This window comes from Callithrix jacchus, chromosome 7 (genome assembly GCF_049354715.1).
Source record: "Callithrix jacchus isolate 240 chromosome 7, calJac240_pri, whole genome shotgun sequence".
Lineage (NCBI taxonomy): Eukaryota > Metazoa > Chordata > Mammalia > Primates > Cebidae > Callithrix > Callithrix jacchus.
The window spans coordinates 155,079,835-155,106,437 of NC_133508.1; the positions used below are offsets into that span (position 1 = coordinate 155,079,835).

The window sequence follows — 26,603 nt, forward strand, 5'->3', positions numbered from 1 at the left end:
TAGGGTACATGTGTAGAACATGCAGGATTGTTGCATAGATACCTACATGGCAATGTGGTTTGCTGCATCCAACCCCCCATCACCTATATCTGGCATTTCTCCCCATGTTATCCCTTCCCAACTCCCCACCCCACACTGTCCCTCCCCAGTCCCCCGCAACAGACCCCGGAGTGTGATGCTCCCTTCCCTGTGTCCATGTGTTCTCATTATTCAACACCTCCCTGTGAGTGAGAACATGTGGTGTTTGATTTTCTGTTCTTGTGCCAGTTTGCTGAGAACGATGGTTTCCAGATTCATCCATGTCCCTACAAAGGACACAAGCTCATTGTTTTTTATGGCTGCATAATATTCCATGGTGTATATATGCCACATTTTCCTTGTCCAGTCTATCATCAATGGGCATTTGGGTTGGTTCCAGTTCTTTGCTATTGTAAATAGTGCCACAGTGAACATACATGTACACGTATCTTTATAGAGCGATTTATAATCCTTTGGATATATGCCCAGTAATGGGATTGCTGGGTCAAAGGGAATTTCTACTTCTAGGTCCTTGGGGAATCGCCACACTGTTTTCCACAATGGTTGAACTAATTTACACTCCCACCAGCAGTTTAAAAGTATTCCTGTGTCTCCACATCCTCTCCAGCATCTGTTGTCTCCAGATTTTTTAATGATCGCCATTCTAACTGGCGTGAGATGGTATCTCAGTGTGGTTTTCATTTGCATTTCTCTAATGACCAGTGATGATGAGCATTTTTTCATATGTTTGTTGGCCTCATAAATGTCTTCTTTTGTAAAGTGTCTGTTCATATCCTTTGTCACTTTTGAATGAGTTTGTTTGTTTTTTTCTTGTAAATCTGTTTTAGTTCTTTGTAGATTCTGGATATTAGCCCTTTGAAAGATGGGTTGATTGCAAAATTTTTTCCCATTCTCTTGGTTGCTGGTTCACTCTAATGACGGTTTCTTTTGCTGTGCAGAAGCTCTGGAGTTTAATTAGATCCCATTTGTCTATTTTGGCTTTTGTTGCCAATGCTTTTGGTGTTTTAGTCATGAAGAGCCGGCTATGCCCATGTCCTGAATGGTTTTGCCTAGATTTTCTTGTAGGGTTTTTAGGATGTTAGGTCTTATGTTTAAGTCTTTAATCTATCTGGAGTTAGATTTTAGCGTAGTGTCAGGAAGGGGGTCCAGTTTCTGTTTTCTGCACATGGCTAGCCAGTTTTCCCAACACCATTTATTAAACAGGGAATCCTTTCCCAATTGCTTGTTTTTGTCAGGTTTGTCAGAGATCAGATGGTTGTAAATGTGTAGTGTTTCCTCCACTACCTCTCTTGGTTCCCTATAAAGATTAAGGTGGTTTTTTTCCAGTTCTGTGAAGAGGGTCATAGGTAGCTTGATGGGGGTAGCCTTGAATCTGTAAATTACTTTGGGTAGTATGGTCATTTTCATGATATTGATTCTTCCTAACCATGAGCATAGAATGTCTTTCTATCTGTTTGTGTCCTCTCTTCTTTTCTTAAGCAGTGGTTTGTAGTTCTCCTTGAAGAGGTCCTTTACATTCCTTGTTATTTGTATTCCTAGGTATTTTATTCTCTTTGTAGCAATTGTGAATGGCAGCTCGTTCTTGATTTGGCGCTCTTTAAGTCTGTTACTGGTGTATAGGAATGCTTGTGATTTCTGCACATTGATTTTGTATCCTGAGACTTTGCTGAAGTTGCTTATCAGTTTCAGGAGATTTTGGGCTGAGACGATGGGGTCTTCTAGATATACAATCATGTTGTCTGCAAATAGAGACAACTAGACTCGCTCCTTTCCTAATTGAATAACCTTTATTTCTTTTTCCTGCCTAATTGCAGCAGCTAGAACTTCCAATACTATATTGAATAGGAGTGGTGAGAGAGGGCATCCTTGTCTAGTGCCAGATTTCAAAGGGAATGCTTCCAGTTTTTGCCCATTCAGTATAATATTGGCTATGGGTTTGTCGTAAATAGCTTTTACTATTTTGAGATATGTTCCATCAATACCTAGTTTATCGAGAGCTTTCAGCATAAAGGGCTGTTGAATTTTGTCGAAGGCCTTCTCTGCACCTATTGAGATAATCGTGGTTTTTGTTTTTGGTTCTGTTTATGTGGTGAATTATGTTTACAGACTTGCATATGTTGAACCAGCCTTGCATCCCCGGGATGAAACCTGCCTGATTGTGATGGATAAGCTTTTTGATGTGCTGTTGCAATCGGCTTGCCAGTGTTTTACTGAAGATTTTTGCATCTATGTTCATCATGGATATTGGCCTGAAGTTTTCTTTTTTTGTTGAGTCTCTGCTGGGTTTTGGTATCAGGATGATGTTGGTGTCATAAAATGATTTGGGAAGGATTCCCTCTTTTTAGATTGTTTGGAATAGTTTCAGAAGGAGTGGTACCAGCTCCTCTTTGTATGTCTGGTAGAATACAGCTGTGAATCCATCTGGACCTGGGCTTTTTTAAGTTGGTAGGCTATTAATTGCTGCCTCAACTTCAGCCCTTATTATTGGTCTATTCAGGGTTTCAGCTTCTTCCTGGTTTAGGCTTGGGAGGGTGCAAGTGTCCAGGAATTTATCCATTTCTTCCAGGTTTACTGATTTATGTGCATCGAGTTGTTTGTAGTAATCTCTGATGGTAGTTTGTATTTCTGTGGAATCAGTGGTGATGTCCCCTTTATCGTTTTTTATTGCATCTATTTGATTCTTCTCTCTTTTCTTTTTTATTAATCCATCTAGCGGTCTCTCTATTTTGTTGATCTTTTCAAAAAATCAGCTCCTCGATTTACTGATTTTTTTGAAGGGTTTTTTATGTCTCTATATCCTTCAGTTCTGCTCTGATCTTAGTTATTTCTTGTTTTCTACTAGCTTTTGAGTGTTTTTGATCTTGCTCCTCTAGCTCTTTCAATTTTGATGATAGGGTGTCGATTTTAGATCTTTCCTTGCTTCTCGTGTGGGCATTTATTGCTATAAATTTTCCTCTAGACACTGCTTTGAATGTGTCCCAGAGATTCTGGTACGTTGTGTCTTTGTTCTTGTTGGTTTCGAAGAACATCTTTATTTCTGCCTTCATTTCATTGTTTATCCAGTCAACATTCAAGAGCCAGCTGTTCAGTTTCCATAAAGTTGTGCGGTTCAGAGTTAGTTTCTGAATTCTGAGTTCTAACTTTATTGCACTGTGGTCTGAGAGACTGTTTGTTATGATTTCTATTCTTTAGCATTTGTAGAGGAGTGATTTACTTCCAATTATGTGGTCAGTTTTAGAGTTGGCGTGATGTGGTGCTGAGAAGAATGTATATTCTATGGATTTGGGGTGGAGAGTTCTCTAAATATCTGTTAGGTTAGCTTGGTCCAGGTCTGAGTTCAAGTCCTGGATATCCTTGTTAATTTTCTGTCTCATTGTTCTGTCTAATATGGACAGTGGAGTGTTAAAGTCTCCCACTGTTATGGTTTGGGAGTCTAAGTCTCTTTGGTAGGTTGTTAAGAACTTGCTTTATATATCTGGGTGCTCCTGTATTGGGTGCGTATATATTTCGGATCGTTAGCTCTTCTTGTTGCATTGATCCTTTTACTATTATGTAATGTCCTTCTTTGTCTCTTTTGATCTTTGTTGGTTTAAAGTCTATTTTATCAGAGACTAGGATTCTAACTCTGGCTTTTTTGTTTGCTCTCCATTTGTTTGGTAAATCTTCCTCCATCCCTTTATTTGATAGATGTACCTAAATGTCACAGAGAGAATGAATCCAGGCTGGAAAACACTCTTCAGGATATAATCCAGGAGAACTTCCCCAACCTAGCAAGCCAGGCTAATATTCAAGGACACACAAGGGACACACCCTATGTGTGTCCTTGCATGTGAGATGGGTTTGCTGGATATAGCACAGCAATGGATTTTGACTTTTTATCCATTTGGCAGTCTGTGTCTTTTGAATGGGGTGTTTAGCCCATTTACATTTAGGGTTAATATTGTTATGTGTGAATTTGATCCTGCCATTTTGATGCTAGCTGGCTGTTTTGCCCGTTAGTTGATGCAGTTTCTTCATTGAGTCGATCCTCTTTACCAATTGGTACGTTTTTACAGTGGCTGATACTGGTTGTTCCTTTCTGTGTTTAGTGCTTCTTTCAGGAGCTCTTGTAAGGCAGGCCTGGTGGTGACACAATCTCTCAGCACTTTCCTGTTCTTAAAGGATTTTATTTTTCCTTCGCTTATGAAGCTTAGTTTGGTTGGATATGAAATTCTAGGTTGAAGGTTCCCTTCTTTAAGGATGTTGAATATTGGTCCCCACTCTCCTCTGGCTTGTAGGGTTTCTGCTGAGAGATCTGCTGTGAGTCTGATGGGCTTCCCTTTGTGGGTAACCCGACCTGTCTCTCTGGTTGCCCTTAGCATTTTTTTCTTCATTTCAACCCTGGTGAATTTGACGATTATGTGTCTTGGGTTGCTCTTCTTGAGGAATATCTTTGTGGTGTTCTCTGTATTTCCTGGACTTGAATATTGGCCTGGCTTGCTAGGTTGGGGAAGTTCTCCTGGATTATATCCTGAAGAGTGTTTTCCAGCCTGGATTCATTCTCTCCGTCACATTCAGCTACACCTATCAAACATAGATTAGTTCTTTTCACATAATCCCATATTTCTTGGAGGCTTTGTTCATTTCTTTTCACTCTTTTTTTTCTCTAATCTTGCCTTCTTTTATTTCATTGAGTTGATCTTCAGTCTGTGATATCCTTTCTTCTGCTTGGTCAGTTTGGCTGTTGAAACTTGTGTATCCTTCACAAAGTTCTCGTATTGTGTTTTTCAGCTCCATCAATTCACTTACATTCCTCTCTAAATTGTTTATTCTTGTTAGCATTTTGTCAAACATTTTTTCAAGGTTCTTAGTTTCTTTGCATTGGGTTGGAACATGTTCTTTTAGCTCAGAGAAGTTTGTTATTACCCCTTCTGAATCCTGTTTCTGTCTGTTCATCAGACTCATTCTCCATCCAGCTTTGTTCCCTTGCTGGTGAGGAGTTGTGATCCCTTGGAGAAGGAGATTTGTTCTGGTTTTGGGTGTTTCATCCTTTTTAAGTGGTTTCTTCCTATCTTTGTGGATTTATCTACCTGTGTTCTTTGTAGTTGGTGACTTTCAGATGGGGTCTCTGAGTAGATGTCCTTTTTGTTGGCGTGAAGTTATTTCTTTCTCTTTCTTAGTTTCCTTCTAATAGTCAGGCATCTCTGCTGTAGGACTGCTGAGGTCCACTCCAGACCCTGCTTGCCTGGGGATCACCTGCAGCAGCTGCAGAACAGTAAGGGTTGTTGCCAGTTTCTTCTTCTGTTATCTTTGTCCCAGAAGGATACCTGCCAGATTGCAGCCTGAACTCTTCTTTATGAGGTGTCTCTTTGGATATACAGGGGTCAGGGAGCTGCCTGAGGAGACGGTCTGTCCCTTATAGGAGCTCAAGTGCTGAGCTGTGAGCTCTGTTGTTCTGTTTAGAGTTGCTGGGCAGGTAAATTTAAGTTTGCTGCAGTGAAACTCATAACCGCCTTTGTTTCCCAGGTGCTCTGTTCTGGGAAGGTGGGGCTTTATAAGTTCCTGACGTGCTGCTTCCTTTTTTCAGAGCTGCTCTGCCCAGCAAGGAGGTAGCCCAGTCACAGTCTGCCAGCAGAGGCATTGCTGAGCTGCTGTGGGCTCTACCTAGCTGCTGGGTGAACTTCCTTGTGGTTTTGTTTATAGAGGTATAGTTAGAACTGCCTTGGTAATGGTGGACTGCCTCTGTAATGGCGAATTACCTTGGTAATGGCACACTGCCTCAGTAATAGTGGACTTCCTCGGTAATGGTGATCTGCCTCAGTAATGGCAGACGCCCTTCCCCCACCAGAGCTGGACTGTCCCAGGTCCAGCTGTGCTAGCTGTGAAACTCTCAATCCAGAGTGTTTCAGACTGCTAGTCTTGTGGGGGTGGGACCTGCTTTGCCAGATCACCTGGCTCTGTGTTTCAGCCCCCTTTTTTTCAGTTGAAGGGGTGGCTCTGTCTCCCAGGCATTCCAGGCACCAGTTGGAACAGCCACCCAGATTTGTGTGAGTTTTTGTGTGGAGACCTGCTGCGTCGGCTGAAACAGCTGTGCTGGAAACTCGTGGCTCTTTTCAGCCCGGGAGTCTCCTGGTCTGTGGGCAGTAATAAGTTGTTTGGAAATGCGGTGATCATCTCCCTCTGCATTGTTCTCGCTGGGAACTGCACTTCAGAGCTGCTCCTAGTCAGTCATCTTGGATCTGCCTCCACTAAGGTGGAGCTTCTGGGTAATGTGTTTACATTAAGCAGGACGAGGAAGAAAGGTAATGTTGGTAGAGTATTGGGATGTGTGGCCATCACATACAGCTTTGGACTAATCATATCTTGTTTTTTTTTTTTTTGAGACAGAGTCTTGCTGTGTCACCCAAGATGGAGTGCATTGGCACAATCTCGGCTCACTGTGACCTCTGCCTCCCAGGTTCTGGTGATTCTCATGTCTCAGTCTCCCGAGCAGCTGGGATTACAGGTGTGTTTCATGATGCCCAGCTAATTTTTGTATTTTTAGTAGAGACTGGGTTTTGCCATGTTGGCCAGGCTGGTCTTGAACTCCTAGCCTCAAGTGGTCTGCCTCCCTCAGCCTCCCAAAGTACTGGGATTATAGGTGTGAGCCACCACACCTGGCCAAATTGTACCCTGTTTTCATGTGAAACCAGCTAGAAAAATGCGTGTGCAGCTCTGAAGAAAAGTCTGACTGAAGTCAGCATTTTGAGAACTTGCTGTTAACATTCTTTGTACTAGATAGATGAGACTGAGAGGGGATCATTATTTTAAAATAGAGCAAAAAAGTATATTAAGTGTATTTCTCTTAGCCTAAATCCAGAACACTATTACCAGGAGGTGTTTACTGGAGCTTTAAAAAGGTTGTCTTAGGGTCAGGCTCTGTGGCTCACACCTGTAATCCCAGCACTTTGGGAGGACAAGGCAGGCAGATCACTTGAGGTCAGGAGTTCGAGACCAGCCTGGCCAACATGGTGAAACCCTGTCTCTACTAAAAATACAAAAAATAGCTGGGTGTGGTAGCAGTTGCCTGTGATCCCAGCTACTCAGGAGTTAGGAGAATCACTTCGAGCCTGGGAAGCGGAGGTTTCAGTGAGCCAAAATCACATCACTTCACTCCAACCTGGATGAGAAAGCAGGAGTCAGTCTCAAAAAAAAAAAAAAAAAAAGATTGTCTTAGGACAAATAAAAGTAAAAGGCAGTTCTCAACACACAACAAATTAAAAAACAATAACAGCAGAAAACCAGGTACGCTGATAGGTGGTATGGACTGGGCATTTAAACAGAAGTAGATAAGTCTGTATATGGATGACGGCTTCCTTAGTGAGCACTAAGGATGCTTGGCCAGAACCCTTGGAGAGTGACCTGTGGGAGCACAGCCTTTCCCTCACACAGTCTAGGTTTTCTTCTTAAGAATTAAGTATTTTACATCCTTTAATTAATACTTTTTGGCTTAACGTAACCAGGAGCAACAGAGTAATGGAAGGGAGGTATAAACTGAGGCAAAGATGCCCCTGTTTCATCCCTTGCAGTGCAGCTGCATTTGTGTGCAGATCTCTAACTGAACACCAGATGGCACCACTCACCAGCATTTGACTGGCCCTTTGGCTGTGGCCCTCTGTGTACAGGCAGGAAGGGAAACTGACAATCTCAGTAGAACCAGAGGGAAGAAATCTTGCCTTGACATAACGATGTGGCACACCCTGGTATACAAATGTCGGACATTGTCACTGAGCTTCTGAGTTTATGTTTTCCTTTCTCTATGTTTCTCACAGGACTTTCACTCTCAAGGATACAGGGTCAAAATAAATGGAAATATTTCTTTGCTTAGACGTGGTTATAACAAGTTTTAGTTCTTTAAATAACTGGCTGTGGTGAGATGTTCAAAATATTTTACTTTTAATAACCCTTGAAACTTCTCATATCTAGAAAACTCCTCACGTCGTTGGCTATTGGGTGAAATTGACCTGCGGGTTATCTAGCCCTAGTATGGTGAGCAGGCTGATGATGGAGAGGCAACCAGGCATGCACCAGACCCAGCTGGAACCTCGGGCCCCACCAGCTTGAAGGACCCACTGAATAAAGCCATCCTTTGAGGCAGTGGACAGTATCATGCCCTGTGCCGTGCAATGGGAGCAATCCCTGTGGTTGAAGGATATTAACCCTTTGTAGTATATGCAGCAGTTAGGTTTTCCCAGCTCGCTTTTTGTCTTACAATTTTGCTTATAAGTGTAAACTTTGAAAAATTACTAAATTCTTTATTTCTCAGGCTCAGAGTTTTATGCCATGCTTAGAAAAGCCTTCTTCACTTTATGACTACAAGAATATTCATCTCTGCTTTTTCCTTAGAACATTTGCAATTTTGTTTTTTACTTTTACATTTTTTTTCCCATCTTGAATGTTCATGCAAAAGAATGAGGTAGAAATTCAGCTTTATGTTTTTCCAGAGCTGGAGCATGTAAAGGCGTGAACTCATAATCCCTAAGGAATGTTTGACACACCTGGAATAAGTTAGGCGTACCAAGATTGGGGTGCAGTCTCTTCTGCACAGTAGAGTGCTAAATTGAAGACATTCAGATACCAGGTGGTTCTGTGACTCCAAGACGCACAGTTCAGGGCTAGGAAGGTTAGAGAAAGTGGAGGAGTTGAGACTTGAAGTTGTCCTTGAATGACCTTGACATCAAAATGGAATTCATCAAAAGTGAATTTTTAATGGAGGAAAGGACAAGGAAGTGTTGAAGCAGAACAGCTTCAGCAGAAGTGTGGACATAGGAACGAGCAGGGTGATCAGCAAGAGTGGTCTGGGCATTGCTGTCTTCTCTTAAGACCCGGTATGTATCAGGCTTTGCTCTGATTGTGTCTCATCATGACCATATGAGGATGTGTACTATATTATTTTGCCATTTTACAGACAAGGAAACTGCCACAGGGGTAATCAAGTCAAGCACCTGATGTTTCAGAACTAATTATATGGTAGGGCTGGGATTCGAACCAAGAGAGGATAGTTCCTGGAGCCTGAGAGAACCGTAGTCTTGCTAAAGTAATGCACTTGGCAATGCGATACTGGGTTGGACAGTTACCTTTGGGAAGAAGGGAGGATTTGTGTTTCGGTGAAGAAGACAGGATTCAAGAGGTCTGGCTTCCTCTGGCTGGTTTCTTCATCATTATTGCCTATAACCTCTGTCCTGGAAAACAAGTAATTAACATACTGCAGAAATTAATGCTATTCTTTATAGTGAAATTTATGTTTGCTTTCTCTGTGAAAATATTGTCTACTTCATTCTTTGTTGATTTACAATATAATAAACATAACAAACAGAAACTTTTTATCCTAAAATCAGAGAAGCCCATCCAGATTGATTTTAATTAAAAACGTAAGGGAAAGCATTTTTAGCACTGTGCCTAGCATATAGCAGATGTTCAGTGTGTTTTCTTCCTTCTTTCTCCAAATCTTGCCCTTCTCCTGAAAGTATACGTGGCATGAGTTCTGAAGTAGACACTACAGTCATGAGTCACTTAACAATGGGGATATATTCTGAGAAATGCGTCACTAGGAGATTTCAATGTTGTGCGAACATGAACTTAGACAAACGTACTTGGTATAGCCTAATGCGTACCTAGGCTACAGACCTGTACGGTGTGTTACGATACTGAATACTGCAGGCATTTGTAACACAGTGCTAAGTATTTGTGTATCTAAATAAAGAAAATGTAAAGATACAGCTTTATCATCTCATGGGACCACAGTGGCTGAAACATCATTATGCAGCACGTGACTGCACTTGTGAAACATTCTTTCAGTAAAGACTTCAAGTACTTGATATGCTTTAAACAGCAGCAGGGATTTGTTCCTGATTTATTTCTATAAATAGTAGCACCCACCGATGGCAGCTGCTACTTTGAATTTTATGCATTCTAAGCATTTCAGAAATTGTATTACATATGTTTAATATCCTATTACAGAGAGAAAAATTAAAGAAACCAGTAAGATTCCAAAAATTGTGAACTTGGATGGGAAAATTGTGTTTGTACAAGAGGGAAGGGCTGGACCTGTTTTTTTTCGCTTAACTTTTATGGACCACTTGTCTATTTGGGGCTTACTTACCTTTGTTTCTGTGTCCTCGTGAAGTAGCGGCATCGAGGGACCAGGACCCGCTCAGGACTCCTTCTGAATTAGGATGCAGACTGTTGGGATTCATGCGTACATCATGGACTAATTTAAGAAGGTAGAAAAAGAACAGTAAATTAAACTGAAGGGAAAGCAGAAGAAAGGAATTAATGTTGGTAAAAATTGCATTTAATGAGTTAGAAAGCAGCATAGAGAGAATTGATACAGAAAATCAAAGGCTAACGTGGTCAAGAAAAACAGCACAAATACACAATATGAAAATAAGGAGCTGCACCACAGGTGTATTGAAACACATGTGAAATGACCTATTGGCAGGCCGGGCGCGGTGGCTCAAGCCTGTAATCCCAGCACTTTGGGAGGCCGAGGCGGGTGGATCACGAGGTCAAGAGATCGAGACCATCCTGGTCAACATGGTGAAACCCTGTCTCTACTAAAAATACAAAAAATTAGCTGGGCACGGTGGTGCGTGCCTGTAATCCCAGCTACTCAGGAGGCTGAGGCGGGAGAATTGCCTGAACCCAGGAGGCGGAGGTTGCGGTGAGCCGAGATCACGCCATTGCACTCCAGCCTGGGTAACAAGAGCGAAACTCCGTCTCAAAAAAAAAGAAATGACCTATTGGCAGTTTCACTCATTCTGCCACTGCTTTTAATAGTAAAGGATGAGAAACAGCCGAACCATCAATCAAGAGGGTTCTGATTAAAAACAATGCAACGTCCCATGTAGTGAGAAAGTGCAGCTGTAAAAAAAATAATAAAAACAAGGAACTTCTTTACATGTACGTTCTTATAGAAAAATTTTCAAGGCATTTATTAGGTAAAAAAAGAAACGCATGGTATTTAGCAGTACATATGTTATGCTACCCATTTGTGTAGAGGAGGAAGGAAGAATATATTTATATTGACTTGAATGTGCATTTAAAAATCTCTGGAAAGGTAAACGAAAAACTAATGAGCGATTACATGTTGGGAGGGAAGTGAGCTGGGCAGATAGGGTGTGAGGGGCTTCTCACTGCCTTTTTAATACTTTAAAACAACACATTACCCATTTCAACAAACAAAATACATATTTTTAAAGGTTTTCAATTAAAAGTTTTTGAGGAGTTATTTTAGGTAATGACATAAATCAGATCTATTTTATGCAGTAGTACTTAATTACGTACAACAGGCAAGGGATACTTGGGAATAAAGAGATCATACGTGGTTTTTGCCCTCTCATAGCTGAAAATATATTTGGATAGCTAGCTATATTTTATAGGTGGACAGTCAGCTTTATTAGGTTGGTGTAAATGTAATTGTGTTTTTTTTCCACTAAAAGTTAATAGCACAGAGGCAGTTCATAGATAAACAGGGAAGGGAATGTGGGGAAACCTTGCCAAGCAGGTACGACTTAAGCTGGGCCTTGAGGGACCAGTAGGACTTCTGTAGCTGGAGTTGGGGGAGAGGGTGGACAGACAGAGATGAGAGGATATCCTCTGGATGGAAAATAGTACCCATGCAAAGTCAGGTAGGCTGCAGGGTGCATGGCTTAGTTCGGGAAGGGAACAGCGTAGACGCCTCGGGATAGCTGGAGTATGGGCTGTGTTTGTGTGTACAGGAACTTCTTACACCGGGATGTGAAGTCTGCATTCGGCCTTCTTTGGTGGAAGAGTAGAAATATATACAGAAGGAAGACAGTACTGTAACATGAGCTTCAACAATTGCCCGCTCATGGCTACCCCTGTTCCGTGTATCCTATCCACTTCACCCCATAACTCCTGCCCTGTTTTGAAAGAAATCCCAGGTAACATTATTTCGTCTGTCCATATTTTAGTATGTAGCTTTAAAAGATATGGACTATTTTTTTAAAAGCATTTTTATGTTTTAGAGAAAGGAGTCTTGCTATGTTGCCCAGGTTTGAATGCAGTGGCTAGTCACAGGCATAATCTTAGCACACCACAGCCCTGACCTCAGGTGATCCTCCTGTCTCACCCGGCTGAGTAGACGGGACTACAGGTGTGTGCCGCTGCCTCCAGCTGGACTCCTTCTTAACATACCAGTTGGTAGATACATTTTCAGTGGATTCATAAATGTCATAGTTTTTTTTAGTAGTTTTTGTTTATTTGTGTAAATCAGGATCCAAATAAGGTTCACAAATTGGGATTGATGAATATGTCTTTTAAGTGTCTTAAGTTTTTCCTCCCTTGTGGCTTACTTATGGAAGGGATCGGGTTGTTTGTCCTAAAGCACTTCCCACTGTAAGATTTTGCAGATTGTATTTCCCACTTTATGCATTCTTCGGTTGTTTACACTTCCTACAGACTGGCAACTGGATCCAGAGGTTAGTTTTGTGTTTGTTTGGGCTTGGTGGTTTTAGGGATTTTTGGCGACATTGCTGTATAGCCAGTGTGGTGGCCCCCCTTCAGGGACACACAGTGTCTGGTTCTCTCTCATGTTTCTGATTTTAGTGGCCATTGCTGATCAGTGTTTCTATTTCAGTCATTCTTCACAGACTAAGAAGAATAAACCTGTGCGCACTCTCTGGCTACCATGGCATATTTATTCTTCGACCCCCCCCCCCAGCCCTTATAAAATGTTCTGTGCAGTAAACAATTTTTAGTATATAATACTATATAATATATAAATAAAATATAACATGTTCTGTGTAGTAAATAATTTTTAATATAAAATAATATATAATATATAAATAAAATATAACATGTTCTGTGCAGTAAACAATTTTTAATATAAAATAATATATAATATATAAATAAAATATAACATGTTCTGTGCAGTAAACAATTTTTAATATAAAATAATATATAATAGTATATAAAATATAACATGTTCTGTGCAGTAAATAATTTTAATATAAAATATATAAAATATAACGTTCTGTGCAGTAAATAATTTTTAATATAAAATAATATATAATACATAAATAAAATATAACATGTTCTGTGCAGTAAACAATTTTTAATATAAAATAATATATAAATAAAATATAACATGTTCTATGCAGTAAATAATTTTTAAATGTGTATGTAAACGTAATTGGTTTCAAGTGACCTCCCAAAGGCAGTATCAAATAGTTGCAAGATGTTTTCTCGGATTAAAAATAAGTTTATCTCTTGTTCTAACGGATTTTCATAGTGTTGATTATTTGTGTTTTATACTCCATCAGATTGTTCTTCCGGTGCATTAGAAGTAAGGCAGCGGGGAAACACTGGTGTGGAAGTATTCCATGGCAGGTAGGAATTATTCATCTGTTTTCAAACCTGCTGTGTTAAGACTCTTACTAAGCAGCTTCACCTGAAAAGGCCTTGAAGTTCACACAAACGAGTTGGGCTTCATCGAACTGTCTCTGAAAGATAGTTTTCCTTAAGCAAGGTAGGCCCTGTTGGGACTTTAATTCAAAGGATCATTTGGTTGTAATCAAGATGAATTATTTGCATCATTTGCATCCTATTTCACTTACTAAATATTTTTGAGGTCTTAAATGCAGTCAGTATTCTTTTTTTTTTTTTAGACGGGGTTTCACTTTTGTTACCCAGGCTGGAGTGCTATGGCGCCATCTCTGCTCACTGCAACCTCCACCTCCCGGTTTCAGGCAATTCTCCTGCCTCGGCCTCCTGAGTAGCTGGGATTACAGGCACGCGCCACCATGCCCAGCTAATTTTTTGTATCTTTATTAGAGATGGGGTTTCACCATGTTGACCAGGATGGTCTCGATCTCTTGACCTCGTGATCCACCCGCCTCGGCCTCCCAAAGTGCTGGGATTACAGGCTATAGCCACCGCGCCCGGCCAGTATTCTTTTAGTTAAGAAAAAAATTAGATTTCCTTGACTAACTCTTGTATCTGTTAATAGAGGAATTTCTACTTGATACTGGTATAAGCTAAGTCTAATTCATAAGCTCCTAGAATGTGAGAACAGGAGGAACAGCGCCTCCTAATAGGAGAAGCCCTACAGATACTCAGTATATGAGGAACTAGGATTAGGGAGGGGATAAGACTTGTTTTAGTAGATGTTTGGCTTGAACTTACGGTTCTAGGTTACCACAGTAAAATCTTCCTACAGCCAAAATCAAAGCAAGCATTTTAAGACAATGTTTACGTTTGGGGAAAAGTTCATCTTAAGGTAGTTCTCCTGAAAAGTATACACTGTGGCTGTTGTGATGTCAAAGCACTTGGGTTTGGTCACTGCTTTTCCTTGAGGCCTGGAAAAGTGTGATCGTGGACAGAAGGCACTGTTGAAAGTACTGATAAGAAATGAGTCCTTTGTGGGTTTGGTGTGTTGTCTTGTAGACACAGAAATGATACCAAGAATGTTCAGAAAATATAGGACTGCTTTTACTGTGTTTCCATTTCTTCTACAAAATAATCCTAAGTGAATTAACATAGGAACAGAAAACCAAGTATCACATGTTCTTACTTAAAGCAGGAGCTTAACATTGAGCTCCCATCAACGCAGGAACAATAGATACTGTGAACGACTACGCGGGGAGGAGGGCATGGGTTAAGAACTATCTACTGGGTACTGTGCTCACTGCCTGAGTGCAATATACTCATATAACGAAGCTGCACGTGTACCCCTGTATGTAAAATAAAGGTTGAGATGAAAAGGAAAGGCATTCTAGAGACGAAGTTTGCATGAATATTTTATATGAAGATTAATTGTTTTGTCTTTAGGACCCTGATTCCAAAGAACATTCTGTACCCAGTAAGTCTCAGCATGCATCTGAGACATTTCATCATCCTTCCAGCCGGCCCAGAAATCCATTCAAGGTACTTGACAAGAATCAAGAACCAGCGCTCTGGAAGCAGCTCATCAAACGCGAAGGTGAGGAAAAGACGGCTGATGAGAGGCAAAAAGAAAAGGGAGATCAGCTCTCGGATCAAAAGAAGGCACCGAAGCCTGAACCAATGGAGAAAGATCTCTTCTCTGGCCTGGTGCTGAAGAAAACACAGCCTGTAGTTCAAGAGAAGAAGCAAGAGGAGGGAGCAGAGATTCATCGGGAGGCGGAGGAGACTGGAGGCACACGCACAAGAAACTTTTCTGAAATTAGATCCGAACAGTGCCACCATAATGAGCTGACAAGGTCGTCTGCATCTTCTCGGGAGAACTCAAGTGGGAAGAGTCAAGATGTCCAAAGAGAATCAGAACCTCTGAGAGAAAAGGAGACCCAGCTTTTGCCTCAAGGAGTTAACAGTCACAACCCAGTGAGCAAATCCCAGAAAGGGGGCCCCCTCAGCAAGGAGTACAAGAACTGGGAGGCTAAAGAAACAAAGGCAAAGGCTGACCCCAGCACACAGGCCACCCAGAAAATCCTGCCCCGGGAGCATCTCCAAGAGAGCCCAGAGACCCACGGCGTGCCTGCTCCTGGAGGACCAGTGGCTCAGGCCGCACCAGCAGCACCACGGCTTTCCCTGGGCGAGGGCCGTGAAGCTGCCACGAGCAGCGATGAGGAGGAGGAAGCTGATGTTGTTTTCGTTTCCTCTAAGCCTGCGAGCCCCCTACTCTTTGACTCAGCTCTGGACTTACAGAGGAAGGAGAACCTCCAATTCTCTGATCGAAGTGTGCAAAGAAAGGTACCTCCTGCTTCGGATGCTTCCAAGAAGGTAGAACCCTCAGACCCAGCAGCCCAGCGTGTCTACCTGACCACACAACTGAAGCAAAAGAAGGTAACTCTTGACTCGTGTTTTTTGAGGTCAGAGCATTGCTTGCTCTGGGCAGATAGGACATCTCATTGCTACAGAGGGTTCAATATGTTCATGTGAAGGTTTTAGTAGGTGCATGTTCAGTTGCTGCCTTTTCCCGTATTTATATTTTCAAGATTGGTAAGCCAGCTGGGTTAAAATTTTAAAAAAGATTCAGGTTTTTACACACATAAAAAGAACATAATTTCAGAGTTTGGGCGTTTCAGGCTATTTTAATCTGAAACTAGTCATCTAACAATGTGAGAGGAGAGATCCATTTGATGGGATCTGTTTTCCAGAGCACGCTGGCATCAGTGAACGTCCACGCTCTTCCAGACAAGGGTCAGAAGTTGATCAAACAGATCCAGGAGCTGGAGGAAGCCCTCAGTGGTCTTGCCCTTTCCCCAGAGCAAGGTAAAGTGGCTTATGCCTCAGAACTCAGGGTTTGCGTGGACTTTACAAGAGGGATTTGGGAAGCACTTTTGGTAAAGAATGTGCTGATGCTTTCACTTTTCCATTTTATTACCTGCTTCTGAGCCTTCGTTTACATTACACCTATGGTTCATAGAAAAACTCTCCCTGCCGGGCACAGTGACTCACGCCTGTAATCCCAGCACTTTGGGAGACTGAGTCAGGCAGAACATCAGAGGTTGGGAGTTCGAGACCAGTCTGACCGATATGGAGAAAGCCTGTGTCTACTGAAAATACAAAATTAGCCCAGCGTGGTGGTGCATGCCTGTAATCCCAGCTACTCGGGAGGCTGAGGCAGGGGAATCGCTTGAACCTGGGAGGCGGAGGTTATGGTGAGCAGAGATCGGGTCATTGCATTCCAACCTGGGCAATGAGAGCGAAACTTTGTATCAAAAAAAATAGCAACAAAAAAAACTTTTCTCCTATTTCCTGTGGACTGAACTTTCTTCCCCATTGTGTAAGCAGCTGTTAAAATGCTACTTTCTCTAGGAAGCCTGCATTGGAATGGTGATGACCCCTCTCTTGTCCTCACCTCCACACACAGGATCCCTTCCCTTAGTTTGCTGAACTTTAATCTGCTCTTCCGTTGTTTTCTGAACAGGAACTAGTGAGAAGAGTAACACTCAAGTACCAGAGCAGAGTCACTTCACCAAAACCACCACGGAGCCTCCCCACCTGGTGCCTCCCCAACCCCTTCCTGGTCGTGGTACCCAATCTGTGGGTTCTCTAGGACTGAAGTCTGCCTGCCAGGTGACTGCTGGAGGATCCAGTCAGTGCTATCCAGGTAAGACCCAAGGGCCTGGCCCTGCTCTGAACAGCCACCCCTGTGAGTTACGTGCCACCTGGTACGGTAGTCACCTCTTATGCACACACTCAGTTACCCTTGATCACCTGTGGTCCAGAAAGAGGTGAGTACAGCACAGTAAGATATTTTGAGACAGAAAGAGACGGAGACCACCTGCACATAACTTTTATTACAGTATATTGTTACAGTTATTCTGTTTTGTTGTTAAACTCTTCTGTCCCTAATTTATTAATTGAAGTTTATCATAGGTTTGTATGTATGGGGGAAAAAGAACAGTTTGTGTAGGGTTCAGTATCATCCACAGTTTCAAGCATGCACTGGGGGTCTTGCAACAGATGCCCCGTGGATAAGAGGGGACGACTGTAGATGACCTAGTGCCCACATGGGGAGAAGCCATTCTTAGGTCATAAGTTGCCCGTACAATAAAGATTGCGCTGCACGGTAGAGCTTTACAGTGTTACTTAGCTCTCAGTGAGGGCACGACAGTGTCTGCCTTGCTCACCACTGTATGCTGATTAGTCAGCCCGGTGGGCTGGCACATAGGAGTCATCCAGTCAGTATTTGTGGATGGAAACTCTAGCTCACATCATTATGAGGTAGGCAGACCTGCAGATATGTTCTTATTCCTTCGTGTGTGTGTGTGTGTGTGTGTGTGTGTAAGACTGAGGAGAGACGTGAGTCAAGACTGATGACTAATAGATCCACAGAGAGCAATAACACCCTATTAGCTAAGTGTTCCTTCCTGAACTTTCTAGACAACTTTGAATTCGGAAGTAACTGCACAATGAAGATTCCGAGAAGAATTGAAATGTGTAATAGGATCAGTTGACAGGAAACTGATCAGGAGATAGGAGCCTGGGTTGGCTGGCAGTGACTAGAAAAGCAAAAGCCAGTTGTCTCCCGACTGAGAACTGCTAGAGAAGTAGAAAGTTGAGAAGAATGATCCTTTTTTACAAGGAGGGTAAGAAATAGATACAGGGCCATTTGTGCTAAGGATACTCTAAAGGAATAAGGAAAACATACTTGTGACATCTTTTAGATAACCCCTATTTGTATGCAGAACATGCAAACCAAGATCACGTTCACCCAGTGTGGAAGATCACAAGTGAAGCCATTGATGAGCTGCATCGCTCACTGGAGTCACGTCCTGGTGAGACCGCTGTGGCGGAAGATCCCGCTGGGCTGAAGGTGAGCCAGGGAAGGCTCAAGGTGCAGTCTCCTACGACAGTGCTCCGGCAGCCCGTGACGCTGCTGGCAGGGAGGCTTTCTGAGATACCTTCCGTACAGATAGATGCTTTAATGGCTTCGCTTGCAGAATCCTCTCCTTTTATGCTTAACAGTGCAAACAATAACAACGAAACCCCTTTTTAAAAAAGTCATACAGTTACATAGTTCTATAGAATACAGGATTCATTTACTGAGCTGGTAGATGCCACAAGACTGTGAAAGAATTGCTGCATGTAATGAACTAGTTGGGATGAAAATACATATGCAATATATATGAAACAATTAGCAAAGGCTTTAAGGCAGAAATAAAGTGTGCCTTGTAGTATACTGTAAAGTACAAAAGGGATTCAGATTAAAGGAAACGTCATTCTAGACTAGCGGTTATTCGTTGTCTGCCTACTTTGTGCCTTAAAGGAATTGAAAGCCTTGAGATAGCAGAGAGGAAAGGAAGGAAACACTGCAATTAGAGGGAGTGGTGATTAGTGGTACGATAAAGAGATTGATATTAAGTGATGACCCGGTGTCATCAGTACCTGAGCCTGCAGTAGCAGGTGGCTTACTGCGTAGGAGCCTGGCCTTGGTGAAGGATCAGATCTGAAGAGCTCAAGAGATAGTGTGGAATCGCTGTAGCATTCAAGCAGGGATGGTGGATGAAGATTAGTTTTTCTCACAGAGCACAAGATAAACTGGAGTACAGAAGGACTAGAAGGGGGACTCTGGTCAAAGGGCTGTTGAAATTTATGACTAGTAGTGCAGACTGGGACTCTGGCTGCAGAAAAGAGAGGCGAATTTAAGAGATAATGAGGAAATGATGAAAAGCCAACCTAATGGCTGCTGAAAGTAGCATCAGAGGTCTTGGTCAAAAGCATAGAGCTGGGTGCAGTGGCTCACACCTATAGTCCCAGCACTTTGGGAGGCTCAGGCGAGCAGATCACTTGAGGCCAGGAGTTCAAGACCAGCCTGGCCAACATGGTGAAACCCTGTCTCTACTAAAAATACAAAAATTAGCTGGGCGTGGTGGCATGCACCTGTAATCCCAGCTACTCGGGGGGACTGAGGCAGGAGAATTGCTCCCAGCTACTCGGGGGGCTGAGGCAGCAGAATTGCTTGAACTTGGGAGGCAGAGGCTGCAGTGAGCTGAGATCATGCCACCGCACTCCAGCCTGGGCGACAGAGCAAGACTGTCTGAATAAAATAAAGATAAAAAAATTAAAGCTGTAGAGAAAGATTCTGACTGTTGAAGCAGACAAAGCAGCACTTTCCCTTAGGGTGTGGGAGGGACTCTTAATAGAAATGCCTAACATTGGATGCAACCCGAAACAAACAGGGGCAGACCCGGACAGGATGGTTACGCTCAAAGAGAGGGTGCTGTTAAGGACTTCAGGGTGAAAGGAATGGTCTACGTGAGGACAGTTAGAATATCGAGGGGGTCACGTGTGGAAATAAAAGAGTAGAGCGTAGAGTTCGTGTAGCCAGGCTCGGCAGAGCCTCTCACTAGGAATTTGTGCTTAGCATTTGGTTATTACCTTTGTCAGGTCCCCTTGCTACTACACCAGAAGCAGGCATTGGCTTGGTTACTATGGCGGGAAAGTCAGAAGCCACAAGGAGGAATTCTGGGTAAGTGTGCTGTTACAAGAGCCAGCTGTACTGAATGCTCAGCATCGTGCTAAACGCATCGCGTTGTTTCACTTAATCCTCTCAAGAGCTCTGCGAGGCAGGTACTATCGCTCCTCCTTTTACAGATGACGAAAGGGAAGCACGGAAGGGTTAAGCAACTTGCTCCAGAGTACACAGCTGTAGGATCAGAGGTGCTGGGTGCCAGCAGGAGAAGCTGACTCCGGCTCACTAAGCAGAGGGGGAGTTTATTATTTGGTGGCTCCCACAATCTCTGGGAGATGTGGAGTGCCAGACTCCAGGCCAGTTTCAGGAGCCTGGTTACAGCCAATACACAAACAGTAGTCTGTTGCCTCCCTGTTTTTTTGTTTTTTTTTTTTGAAATGTAGTTTTGCTCTTTTTGCCCAGGCTGGAGTACAGTGGCACCATCTCGGCTCACTGCAACCTCCGCCTCCCTGGTTCAAGCAATTGTCCTGCCTCAGCCTCCAAAGGAGCTGGGATTACAGGTGCCTGCCACCATGCCCAGCTAAGTTTTTGTATTTTTAGTAGAGATGAGGTTTCGCCATGTTGGGCAGACTGGTCTTGAACTCCTGACCTCAGGTGATCCACCTGCCTCGGCCTCCCAAAGTGCTGGGACTACAGGTGTGAGCCACCGTGCCTGGCCTAAGTCATCTATAAAAAGCATTGCAGCTTCTTTGCTTCACCGAGCGCTAGAGGTAACCAGTGCCACCCCAAAGTCAGTTTCTTCTATAGCCACTCTTTCCTGCAAAAAGGGTTTCACGGGGAGTTTCTTTCTAAAGCTTCTTATGCCTGAATTAAAGACGCTTATGAGAATATCTGATATATAGAGCCAGGTCGTATTACCAGCACCTTAGCTGCAACCGAAGCCAGAAAGCAAGTTTTCCACTCTGCTTTGGGGACTTGTCAGGCTCAAATTTTCCAAGGTGCCCAACTTTGAGAAACCATGTTAGATGTCCGCTGTGTCTAGTAAGTGACTGTGTCAGTGGTCCTCAAGGCCACCTCTGGGTTCCCAGCATATGGTCATACTCACAGCTATGATTTCTTACAGTGCAAGAATACAGATCAAAATCAACAAAGGGGAAAGGCACAGGGGCAAAATCCAGGGGAAACCAGGTACAGGCTTCCAGGGTCCTCCCAGTGGAGTCACATGGGACATGCTTAATTCTCCCAGCAGGGAGCTGTGACAACAGGGTTAAATGTTTCCTAGGAAGCTCATTAGAGATTCGGTGCCCAGGGTTTTTACTGGGGGCTGGTTACATAGGTGGGTTCGGCTGGTTACATAGGTGGCTTTAGCCTGGTATGTACCAAGTTTTTTTTATTCCTAGAAGGAAAGCAGACATTCAACATAAATCATATTGTTTGTACAAACAATTTAGGCAGAGTGATCAACTCTTACCTTAAATCCAAGTTTCCAAAGGCAACCTTGTAAGAGGCCTTTCAGAGGATAGCAGGTGACCCTACGGGCCTGGTATGTTAATTCTTTTTCTGGACAGTAGCAGAGCCAGAATTTAAATCAGAGCCCATGCTCTGACATTCGACTTCTGCTAGGGCAGAATGAGTATTTTGAATGGGTATAGTAGCCTCAGTGTTACAGTCCGTTAAAATGAGCATAGTGCTCTGTAGGGTATGAATAATAAATTAGATAAGCTCAGTGATTGGTACGATGACAGTACCCAAGAAATGTTCATTTATGTCTCTTTTGATGAATAAGTTAAGGGAATGGAAGGCTGTTTTAATTCCAGAAATGTTCTGGGACCAGTCCAGTAAGTAGTGGGATGGATCTACTGGACATTTTTTACTTTTGGAGGTAACAGATCATCAAACTGTAATAAGATAACCAGCACATTACACAGGTAACAACGTAACACAGGGACTAGAATAAGATCCAAACTGTAAGTTTTAAATTTTATAAGAGTCATAGTAAATGTCTTGGACCTAGATCTCAAAGTCAACAGCAAGTGCTGGGGTTCCACGGAATAAGGAAGACCAAGTTAACCGCTAAGGTCGGCACAGAGTAGTGACTGGACTGGCACTGACAGCATGGAGAACGGGGGTAAATGTCTGCCAGTGGTTTCCCTGGATTCTTTGCCTTAAGCAATTAACTCTCTTAATTTTCCTTTTATTTTCTAGCGGATGATATGGGCTTAGGAAAAACCCTGACAATGATTGCACTCATCCTGACCCAGAAGAATCAAGAGAAAAACAGAGAAAAGGAGAAAAGCACAGCTTTGACGTGGCTCTCCAAAGATGGTAGACAGAAATGCCTTCATAGCCTGCCATCCCCTGCGTCATTTGAGCCAGCCAAGAGGGGAACGTTTTCACCTAGCTTTGGTTATATTTAATTACTCTACTGGGAAACCAGTATTGGATTACTCCCCTATTGTATCATTTCTGATGCTGAATATGCTAATTATAAATGATTATTTGTTCTCTTTTAATGTAAACTTGACTTGATCTGTGATAGGCAGAATCTTATGGAGAAAGCTGAGGCTAGAAGACTTAGTTTAAGCATAATAATAATTATTTTTTGAGACAGGGTCTCATCTCACTCTGTTGCCGAGGCTGGAGTGCCGTGGCATGAACATAGCTTACTACAGCCTCAACCTCCTGGGCTCAAGCGATTCTCCCACCTCAGCCTCCTAAGTAGCTGAGACCACAGGTGTGCATCACCACACCCAGCTAATTTTTTAATTTTTGTAGAGAGAGTCTCACCGTGTTGCCCAGGCTAGTGCCAAACAACGGGCTCAAGCAGTCACCCTGCCTCGGCTTTCCAAAGTGGGATTATAGGGGTGAGCCACCATGCCTGGCCAATAGTTACTATCTTTGTAAATATTGAAGAAATAACTGTGGGGTAGATTCAAATTAATTGATTTTTTTTTAAGGAAGGTCTGTCACATATTCACATCTTAGTCACTGTAGTGGAAGCTATTTTCCATGTTTCTGAAATTCTAAAAGTTCCTAGATTATAGACAATTTCTATCTTATCTCAGCATATGTTTTTAAAACGTAATAACTTTAGTCAGACACATTGGTATGCACCTGTAGTCCCAACTGAGGAAGGAGAGGCAGGAGAATTGCTTGAGCCCGGGAGCTTGAGGCCAACCTGGGCAACATAGCAAAATACTCTCTCTTAAAAGAAAAGTTAAATAAAAAGTAATCACTTTATAAGTACTTTAAAGATTATGTTATGTATAGATAACACTACATGTAAATTGCTGTGTATTCAAGCAGAGTGCTCAGTTGCTCAGGTAGGTTAAAAATCTGTGGCATCTGCTCTCAGGGCCTCTAGTGAGCACTGTTGCAGCTGGGTCCTGTATCCCTTCGTGTGTAGTAGCAGCATGTGTGAGTAGCATAAGCACACACACACATGCAGAGATGAGGGGCCGTGGTATAAACAAACCATCACTAATTGGTTCCAAACCTATGTTTGCTTATTTTAGAAAAAAAGTTTTCTGTATTTAATTTTAAGGTAGAAGTACATCGTTATGCTTTTCAGAAAAAATAAAAATACTCCATACTCCCCTATAATGAGTCAACTCCGAGGAGTTAGGAAATCATCCAGTTTTCCCCTTTGGCCGCTCTGTGAGAGCGCATTGCTTTTTTACACTGAGGTTATGTGCCACACATTTTCCTCCCCCTATTTAGCCTCTCTTTCTGCCTGTACTTTCAGTGGAGAAAACAAGTAATGAAGTGTTTCAAGTTTAAAAGACCATTTCTTCCATTTCCTGTTTCACTATAGGCTCTGTATAGAAATAAGAGCAGTGGTTAAACATATTAATTGAAGGAGTAAAGTCAGTCAAGGGGAAGAGCTAATGCCTTTAAGTTAAAGGCCAAACACGATGACTCACACCTGTAATCTCACTTTGGGACGCTAAGGCAGGAGGATTACTTGAGCCCAAGAGTTCGAGACCAGCCTGGGTAACACAGCAAGCCCATGTCTCTGTATATTTAAAAAAAAAAAAAAAAAAAAGTTAAAAGCCATTTGGTGACTGTAACTAGGCATTGATTTTTTTCCCTTCTCAAGACTCTTCTAACTTTACCTCCCATGGAACACTAATCATCTGTCCTGCCTCCCTGATCCATCACTGGAAAAACGAGGTGGAAAAACGGGTGAACAGCAACAAGCTAAGAGTCTGTCTCTACCATGGGCCAAACCGGGATGCACGTGCCAGAGTGTAAGTGCAGAGATACGCAGTTGCGGGGGCGTTCAGCACCTCTGTTCATGCGCCTGTGGGCCTTTCCTCCCGTCCCTGAGAATTCACTTCATCAGGATGCATATTTGTGAAGGCCAGAGACAGATCTTCAGTCTCATCACCACAGAGCCTTTGTCTTGTATCCTGAGAACTACCGAGGATCTTTTGCTGTTTCCTTGTCATTGTCCTCAACAAAAGCTGCTCTGTGAGGAGGCCTGAGATCCCTAAGCTGCCAGTCAGGTGGGAGCAGTGTCCCCTGGTCAAAGAGATAAATGTTGCAAAGACCCTCATAGCTGCTGGAGTTCTGATTCCAGGGGTATATAGTGTGAATGGAGCCAGCCCAGTTCTACAGAGCATCTTGGTGGAATGCTAACGATTAGTTGCTATAGTTTGATTATATTTGTATGACTCCTTTTTATAAATAAACCATGTAAGATGTTTTAGACTCAAGAATTTAGGAAGATTAGCCCTAACTATAAATACTTGAAGAGGGAGGCTCAGGAAAAAGGAAAGAAAATGCTTCCCAACATGGTAATCTTAGTCCTAGTCTTTGTCTTTCGATTTTAAAGGAATTGTTTTCTGTTCCTAACTGCACTGTAAAGATCCAGGTTAAATACTGGCTGCTCTAGCCAAGGATGAGAACGAAGTTATTTGTACTTCCAAGTAATTTATCTCTCCAGCCCCTAATTTGGATATTTTATCTCCTAAAGAACAAGGCCACAGTCTTTCAGGGGTAGTTGTCAGATTGGTGCCCCTGAGTCTTACGACACGCCAGTTCTCATGACAGAGAGTCGCTTCTGCAGGCAAAAGGCATCAGGGTGGCAGCGGCAGGCCTGTGGGCCTTCCCTGGCATAGATTAGTGTGAGTTGCCTGCCTTTGTTCTCAATTTTTATTTAGAAATAAATTGAATCTCACTTGATTTGTACTTTGAGCATAACTTGTTTGGTATTTAGAATGAACTAGTTGACTGATTAGAGTCATTCTCAATTATACTTCTTTATATGATGCTAGGGTAACTTATAGATACTGCTGCTTCTCTGAATTAGGCATATCATTTTTATCAAAAGTATTTGCTGATGTTCTCTTGGGGCTGGGCACGGTGGCTCGCACCTGTGATCTCAACACTTTGGGAGGCCGAGGCAGGCGGATTGCTTGAGCTCAGGAGTTCAAGACCAGCCTAGGCAACATGGTGAAACCCTGCCTCTACCAAAAATACAAAAACTAGTTGGGTGTGGCAGTGTGTACTTGTGGTCCCATTTACTTGGGAGGCTGAGGTGGACGGTTCGGTTGAGCCTGGACGGTGGAGGTTGCAGTGAGCCAAGATCACGGCCCTACAATCCAGCCTGGGGGACCAGGGTAGGTTACTCACCTATTATGTCATTTTCGATGCTGAGTATGCTAATTATAAGTAAACATTTTTTTCCTTTTTAATATAAACTTGGCTTGATCTATGATTAGCAGGATTTTAATTTCAGTAAATACTGTATTATTTTATTTTACTTTTGAGACAGGATAGAGACCCTACCTTGTCTCAAAAAATAAATAATAAATAAAATATTTACTGACGTTCTCTCAGATGTACAATATTAAGCTTCACCAGAAAACGATTTGTGCTCCTCATTAAGAATCTTTATATGTAATGAGTATAAAAAGATGCACGGAAAGCTTACAGCATGTATTTTTATATCCTAATGTCAAACTATACCAGCGAATTTTCACAAATCCATTATAAAGTGGTAGGAAGAAAGCATCCTTGATATCAGGTGAACAGTGTTTGAGGGTGTCTTTCTCCCTTGGGACTTTGGTGTCATCTGTCTCAAATCATTATGAAATGCTAATTCCCAACTCTATCCTACTTGCTTCTGGCCAGATCATATCAACCATTATATTATCCCAGCCAGAGGTTTTTCTTTCTGACTCATTAGATGGGAAGAGAGGGGCTGTGGTAGATACAGTGAGCAGATGGTAAATGATCCAGAGGTAAGAGATGGGGAAGCCAAGTGGGGAAAATTTACTTCCAGAGTCGTGTGTGTGTGCGTGTGTGTGTGCGCGCACGCACGCGCGTGAAGGACACAAGTTAATGAGTTCTGCTGTTTGTCCTTCCATTTGAGGCATTTCTATTGAAAGATCAGCTCTGCCCCTCTCATTGTCACTCTCTAGTGGGACCATTTGTTGATTTTCTTTGTTATGTCTATGCAGCCTCTCTACATACGACATCGTGATCACTACCTATAGCCTCGTGGCCAAGGAGATTCCCACAAACAAGCAAGAGGCAAACATCCCAGGTGCAAACCTCAGTGTGGAGGTGAGGCTGGGGGGCCGCCAGGGAAGTGGAGTTGGAGCCACAGATGGTTTAACAGGAGTCTTTCACAGCTTCCACGATAGCAAGAGGACCTCCCTGGGAGGTCGGGAAT

The 26,603-nt window shown here is 42.7% G+C and overlaps 1 protein-coding gene and 1 long non-coding RNA gene across 11 annotated transcripts in view; one reads left to right on the plus strand and one right to left on the minus strand.

The window, feature by feature from the left end:
• Positions 1-26,603, plus strand: part of TTF2 (transcription termination factor 2) — a 51,135-nt gene that overhangs the window by 6,823 nt on the left and 17,709 nt on the right. For 5 of the 10 annotated variants that reach the window (XR_013520367.1, XM_054236688.2, XM_078332851.1 and 2 more), the window contains exons 4-12: positions 13,344-13,410; positions 14,851-15,843; positions 16,158-16,272; positions 16,931-17,113; positions 18,174-18,322; positions 19,897-19,978; positions 22,127-22,246; positions 24,021-24,171; positions 26,389-26,494. Coding sequence is in view for 9 of the 10 variants with exons in the window: in XM_054236688.2 (XP_054092663.2) it covers positions 13,344-13,410; positions 14,851-15,843; positions 16,158-16,272; positions 16,931-17,113; positions 18,174-18,322; positions 19,897-19,978; positions 22,127-22,246; positions 24,021-24,171; positions 26,389-26,494 (1,966 nt within the window). In the remaining variant the exon portion in view is untranslated. Of the gene's footprint in view, positions 1-10,183; positions 10,281-13,343; positions 13,411-14,850; positions 15,844-16,157; positions 16,273-16,930; positions 17,114-18,173; positions 18,323-19,896; positions 19,979-22,126; positions 22,247-24,020; positions 24,172-26,388; positions 26,495-26,603 lie in introns of all 10 variants that reach the window. The other 5 variants (XM_078332856.1, XM_078332855.1, XM_078332853.1 and 2 more) reach the window with 3 other exon arrangements.
• On the minus strand, positions 8,545-10,295 carry LOC118143107 (uncharacterized). Its single transcript, XR_004727290.3, has 3 exons — positions 10,160-10,295; positions 9,135-9,239; positions 8,545-8,672 (listed from the first exon to the last, which is right to left on the minus strand). It is a non-coding gene; the product is annotated as an uncharacterized LOC118143107 (long non-coding RNA).